The sequence below is a fragment of the Chiloscyllium plagiosum genome, chromosome 38 (genome assembly GCF_004010195.1).
Source record: "Chiloscyllium plagiosum isolate BGI_BamShark_2017 chromosome 38, ASM401019v2, whole genome shotgun sequence".
Lineage (NCBI taxonomy): Eukaryota > Metazoa > Chordata > Chondrichthyes > Orectolobiformes > Hemiscylliidae > Chiloscyllium > Chiloscyllium plagiosum.
The window spans coordinates 23522928-23530055 of record NC_057747.1 but is presented as its reverse complement, the minus strand read 5'-3'; the positions used below and the strand labels follow the sequence as shown (position 1 = coordinate 23530055).

The 7128-nt window shown below is 42.9% G+C and overlaps 1 protein-coding gene across 2 annotated transcripts in view; it reads right to left on the bottom strand.

Moving 5' to 3' along the window:
• Positions 1–6700, bottom strand: part of dnajb12a (DnaJ heat shock protein family (Hsp40) member B12a) — a 33927-nt gene extending 27227 nt beyond the window's left edge. For both annotated transcript variants that reach the window (XM_043679126.1, XM_043679128.1), the window contains exon 1: positions 6514–6700. In XM_043679126.1, the coding sequence (XP_043535061.1) occupies positions 6514–6646 (133 nt within the window). In that variant the 5' untranslated portion in view covers positions 6647–6700. The remainder of the gene's footprint in view (positions 1–6513) is intronic.
• Positions 6701–7128: the final 428 nt, after the last annotated feature.

Below are 7128 nucleotides of genomic sequence, written 5' to 3'. Positions count from 1 at the left end.
TGGGGAAGGGGGCAATGGGCGTGGAGCATAGATGGGCAGAGGCAAAATACTAAGAGAGATTGAGTAATGCAGGAGTCGGGAGAGGTGACCTCACGCAGCTCAAAAGTATAACTGTGTAGTAGTTTGAATAATCATGACTTCAATTGCTTTCTGCAATTGGGGTCCTTTCTTGCAAGATCGTAAAATAAATTGTCTTGTTTCCAGCTTTGGTGGTCTCGTATAATTTTATTTAGTTTGTTTCTTACACTTTGAAGTGATTTTCAAAGCCAATGATTTTCAAACGTAATTGGGGAAGGGCCACAAATGCTGGCCTTATCAATGATACCCCCAAGAATAAGGCATAGTAAATCAAAATGGATATCCCCCTTTGCTTTCAAAAGCCTCCTCAAAACCTAGTTCTGGCCACATCTTTGTTTGTTCATCCACTGCCCCCTCTACTGAACACTTTATCAATGAGGCACGGTATCTCCCTGCACCTCTATAAATTACCTTGCGATATTTTATTGTTTTAAAAATGCTATATAAATGCAATCACTGTTCAGTGAAATTATACTGTCATTGTTGATGCATTTCAAGGATTTTTTTTAACATCAGAGCATTTGATCAGGCTTTTAAAGGCAGTTAGAGATACGAGATGAGAAAGAAAGGAAGAGAGTTATAGATGGTTACAGCAATCTAGTTTAGCCACTCCTTCATAACCACCTTCTACATCCCCAATCCCAAAGAAATCCTTTACACATCTTCCTCGTCAATCTGCCTGCTCCTCAAGTCCAAGGAACAAAGATTTGAGTCTATCAGGTTTAGCAAATCATTAGTAAATCTGACTGGGCCACATTAAGCACTGGTGGAAGGTAGCTGAAAACTATGTAGGAACACATAATTGAACCAGAAACTGTGCTGATATAATAATAAAATATTGAAAAGAAATGGCTTCATGGGAGACATTTCTGTCTGAATGTAGGATTCCAGCAGTATTTAGATATACAGATTTTAAAAATGTCACAAAGAAGCATTTCCGACTCAGCCGAAATTCATTATTTAACTTCTGGAGTACAGCTTAAAGACCATAATATCCTATCTGATTGCTTTCAACTGATTGACACTGATACAAAAGGCTGCTCCTATTTTCAAAATGATATTAAATGAAAGACAATGCTCAAACATCAATATGAGCAAAGAATTGTAAATGTTAACAGCCCTGCTCAGTCACATGATACATTACCAACTTCCTCAATGACAGATCAACATATCAAATGAGAAGCCCCATGAAGTAAAAGACTATCTTAGTATTGCTTTTCCATGAAGACCAAAGCTCTCGATGGGACTTCCTTCAATAAGATCAGACCAAATTAAAAAGGCATTTGATTACCATCTTATGACATCCTCCAGAATGGAAGATAACTTCTGATGCCAATTCTGCTAATACCTTAGATGATAACTAAACTTGCCTCAACTCCATTTATCTACCTTTCCTCCAAATTCCTTCATTATTTCAGCTAACACAAATCTATCGCACTCAGTCCCAAAAATGTCAACAGAACCACACCATCCTTAGGATTTTGCAAAGGCACTTTCAGATTTCCACACATCTTTAGGTGAAAAAGTACCTGTAGATTTCAATCTTAACAAGTTAGCTCTAGTTTTACTATCATACCCCCACATTTTGGATTCTCCCAACAAAAGGGTGGTTTCTTGATATTAATCCCATTGAATCTCTACTCACAACTCCTGATTTTCCCGGCAACTCATTACCACAGCTAATTGCACTACAAATAAGGAAATTCCTTGTGGCCTCTTGCTAAATATGTCCTTCACAACTTGAGCTCTAGAAGGAACTGCAATAACCTTTCAGAGTTTTGGGCTTTAAAAGTTGAGTTTGGACTGTAAATAGTAACAATACATGGATGACTAATCTAGCTGCTTCTCAAAGCTAGCTTGAGTGACATGAGTCAGGAAGCTGAATGACGCTGCATAGATAAATGATGGTCCATCTGCTGCTAACAATCCCATTAAATGCAAGGAGATTTTTTTTACCCAATTGCGTGAACTGTCTCCTCACCAGCAAGGATATCACTTCTATCAAATCTTTCGTCGTTATTATTTCAAGATTTCATAACACTGGCAAATGTTTACATCCCTTTTCCCCAGGAGGATTTTGTTTTCATAGAATTAAACTCCTTACAGTGCAGAAAGAGGCCATTCAGTCCACTGAGTCTGTACTAACCTTCTTAAGAGCACTCCACTCCAATCTTGTAATTATGCATTTACCACAGCTAACCCCCCACATCGCCTGCACATGCACAGACACAACGGGGCAATTTTTAGCATGGCCAATCCAACTAACCTCCACATCTTTGGACTATGGGAGGAAACCGGAGCACCTGGAAGAAACACTCGCAGACACAGGGAGAACATGGGCGGCACGGTGGTTAGCACTGCTGCCTCACAGCGCTAGAGACCCGGGTTCAATTCCCGCCTCAGGCGACTGACTGTGTGGAGTTTGCACGTTCTCCCCGTGTCTGCGTGGGTTTCCTCCGGGTGCTTCGGTTTCCTCCCACAGTCCAAAGATGTGCAGGTCAGGTGAATTGGCCATGCTAAATTGCCTGTTGTGTTAGGTAAGGGGTAAATATAGGGGTATGGGTGGGTTGTGCTTCGGCAGGGCGGTGTTGGGCCGAAGGGCCTGTTTCCACACTGTAAGTAATCTAATCAACACAGTCGCCTGACGTTGGAATCGAACCCGGGTCCCTGGCGATGTGAGGCAGCAGTGCTAACTGCTGAGCCACCGTGCCACACTATTTTTTTTCCAATTCGCAAAGGTTTTCTTTGTAGGTGATTATTTTTCACTAGCATGGAATCTCACATCACACAAATATAGTTTCTGGATCTGTGTTGTTAGTTGTCAAACATAAGTTTGATAACACCCTGAATCGGGCCTCTCTGGGATAATTAGTCAATTACATTGGCGGGTTTGCTAAAGTAGATGTACAGAAGTTGTTCCCCTTGGGAGACAGTCTATGAGCAATGGGCAAATTCACTACTCTCTAAGAAATTATTTTCCCTCTCAGTCTTAAATGGACAACTCCTTACTTTGAGATTAAACTCTCTGGTCCTCGTCTCTCCTAAGAGTGGGAACAACCTCTCTTCATTAATCCTGTCAAGCCCACTAATACCTTCTTTATTTCAATAAGGTTGCCTCTCATTCTTCTGAACTCCAATGAGTACTGGGCCAACATACCCAACCTCTCATCATAAGGAAATCTGCCAATGACTGGATCAACCCTATGCAGCCTTAACTAATATTCTGTTCCTATAATCTTCTTTCCAAAGTGCATAACTTTGCACTTTTCCCACATTATTCCCAAACTGCCAAGTTTTGTTCACTCACTTCACCCATTTACATCCCTCTGCAGCACCTGCCTTCCCACCTATTTTTGTGTCATCCGTAAACCTGCCATTAGTACATTCACTTCCCTTATCTAAGTCATTAATATGTATTGTAAATATTTATGACCCCAGCACTCATCCCTGTGGCACTCTACTTGTTACAGGCTGCTATTCTGAAAATGCCCCCTTTATCCCAACTCTCCATCTTCTATTAGTTAGTCAGTCCTTTATTCATGCGAATATACTGCCTCCAAAACCATAGGCTCTTGAGTCATTAAATCAATAGCCATGAAGGAGTTCACGATGTGAAGGGACTGGGTTGGACAAAGTCAAAACCACACACCACCAGGTTATAGTCCAGAAGGTTTATTTGGAAGCACTAGCTAACGGAGCAGGATCCTGTCTTACAACCACCTGATGAAGGAGCAGTGCTCCAAAAGCTAGTGCTTCCAAATAAACCTGTTGGACTTTAACCTGGTGTTGTGTGATTTTTAACTTTGAAGGAGTTCAACATCATCCAGAACAAAGCATCTCGCCAAACCATCCACCTCCTTAAATGTTCTCTCCTTCTACCAGATAGACACAATGGAAACAATGTGTGCCATCTATAAGATACACTACAGCAACTAAAGCCCCTTTGGCAGCACCTTCCAAACACGTTACATTCATCATCTGGAAAGGAGGAGGCAACTGACGCATGGGAACACCATGACCTAGGAGTTCCCCTCCAAGGTACTAACTTACCATTCTGATTTAGAAATACATAAATGTCCCTTCAATGTTGTTCGGTCAAAATCCTGGAACTCCAGGATTGTATGTACCTACATCCTAAGCATTGCTATGGTTCCAAAGGGAGCTCACCACCACCTTCTCAAGCATGATTACTACTGTCCTTGCCAGCATCCTCACATCCTATGACCTAATAACAAAAAAACTATGTTCTCACACTAACTCAGTATTGTTTTTATTCTCTTAATGTTTAAAAATCTGTTAAACTCTTGTCTTGAATATCTGCAAGACTGAACAACTATAGTTCTCTGAGGTACAGAATTTCAAAGATTCACAAATTGTTGAGTGAAGAAATTTTTTCTTCTGCATCATTAATGCCTGACCCTTCATTCCGAGACTGTGACCTGAGTTTTGGACTCTCAGCCAGGAGTAAAGTGCTCCTATAATCTACCTCAGTCAAGTCCTGTAAAAAAAAGTCTTTACATTTCAATTAGCTCACCGCTCTATTCTGTGTGATTTAAGCTTCCACTATTCAACACCTTCAACCTGGCAGCATGGTGGCTCAATAGTTAGCACTGCTGCCTCACAGCGCCAGGGACTCGGGTTCAATTTCTGCCTCGGGCGACTGTCTGTGTGGAGTTTGCACATTCTCCCTGTGTCTGCATGGCTTTCCTCCCACAATCCAAAGATACACTGGCCATGCTAAATTGCCCATAGTATTAAGGTACATTAGTCAGGGGTAGAGGAATGGGTCTGGGTGGGTTAGTCTTTGGAAGGTTTGTGTGGACTTGTTGGGCCCATTCAAATTGGACTTTAACCAGCTTTGACCATTCTAATGAATCCTTGCTGCAATAACCCACCTTAGACCATAAGGCATAGGAACAGAAATCAGGCCATTCAGCCCATCAAATCTGCTCTGTCATTCAATCATGGCTGATAAGTTTCTCAATGCCATTCTCCCCGTAACCCTTGATACTCAAGAACCTATCTATCTTAGTCTTAAATATACTCAATGACCTAGCCTCCATAGCCTTCTATAGCAATGAATTTCATAGATTCACCAATCTGGCTGAAGAAATTTCTCCTTATCTCTGTTCTAAGGCAGTGCCCTCAGGTCCCGGTCTCTCCTACCAATGGAAACATCTTCCCTACATTGGGCAAGAGGTAAACCAGACGAGTCGAAAAGTGCGGTGCTGGAAAAGCATAGCCAGTCAGGAGCATCCGAGGAGTAGGAGAGTCGACGTTTTGAGCATAAGCTCATCAGGAATGGTCAGCTCATGCTCGAAACGACCAGCTGTGCTTTTCCAGCGCCACACGTTTCAACTCTGATCTCCAGCTTCTGCAGTCCTCGCTTTCTCCTAGTAATACAGACAAGAGAAACTTTGGAATTTCATTTTGTTATTTGGAGATTACGCCACAATGATGAAGAGGTAATGTCACAGCATTAGTAATCCAGAACCTCATGCAAATATCCTTAGAGCAGAGAAAGCAGATCTAACTGAGAGTGGAACCTGATAAGGGTGTCCAAACATATCACATCCAGAGACATAGATGGGGAGAAACCTTTCCCTTAAGTAAAAGCATCAATAATCAGTTTTAACGTAAGGATCAGGAAGTTTACAAGAGATTTGAAATAAAATGTTTCACCACACAGCACTGGGTATTCACTGCCTAAAAGAATAGAGGCAGGAATCATCAAGATATTTAAGAAGTATAAGGTGAATATGTGAAACAGCACAGCATACAAGGACACGGGTCAAGTGCTGAAAAATGGAATTAGTATAATTGATTAATGATAAAACACATACTAATAACAGAGTGCTGTAAAAATCCTATGAAATTATTACTGGTGAGGAGTCTCTGAAAGGCCCGTGTGTATTCTCTGTACCCCCATGTCGATGTTAAAACCTAACGTGTTAATCTTGAGAGATTGACCATTATTAGGCCAGACCAACAAAACAGGGAAATTTTAGGCTTATTTTTGAATGTGACAGGTAGGCTTTTAATCTGAAATTGATGATCGATTCAGTGACACTTGTCAAAGCTGGAGTTTATCAGGGGCTCCTTTGTTTCTACGTCTTTACAAAAGTACATTCATTCCTCTGCCTCTTCGGCCTAAATTTATCACAAGCCTTTACCAGTGACTACACTGAGGAGATGGCCTTATGCTGGGGAGAAGTTGGAGGGGGGGGGGGGGTGAGCTTATGGGAGCCGAGCCGATTGGCACCACGGGGGTTGTAGTTCCAACAGGTGGCCTCAGAAAGGCGCTCTACGGTTCACTGAACTACAACTCCCAGTTCCTCTTTCGGAGACTCGCACATGCGTAGTACGTCACCCCATCCTTCATCCAGGCCGCAGTTTAACCCGAACTCAACACAGCGGCAACGCCGCCGTACTCACTTTTCACATTCTCCGACGGGTACAACTTCTGAGCCTTCCGTAAGAACTTGAGCGCCTCTTCCCTGTTGCCATGTTTGAGCGCGTTCAAACCGATTTCCGTACAGCGTTCCGCCTCGTCTCTGTTTCCTTCCATTTCGGGGCTTTGGGGTTGAACGGCCACTGCCGGTGTTCTCTTGGTGTCGTCACATTGGAGGTCGGAAACAGCCGAGGGCGATCGGGTGAGTCGCGGTACGTCATAATCTGTGACGGAAACACCCGAGTGCCGTGGGCGGTCCGGTTTCGGGAACGTCATCATCAGTGACGAAAACAGCCGTACGCGTTGCGAAACGATTCGGCGGTTGTATAGGCGACGCATACTCAGTTGTGATTGTGACGCTTTGCGACGCCATTTTACCGTAGGTTGACGCATGTCTACTTGCGACAGAAGCGTCGCTACAATTTACCACGAGATAGCGCAAACTCACTTCCCAGACCCACTAGTGTCGCCATCTTACTGTAGGGTAAAGAAGCATGCTCATTTGTGACAGTGAAGCCCTTACGAGGCCATTTTTCTATAGGAAGGAATAGCCACTTCCAAGAAATGTTGCATTAAATTCTGGCATCCCCACTGGGGTG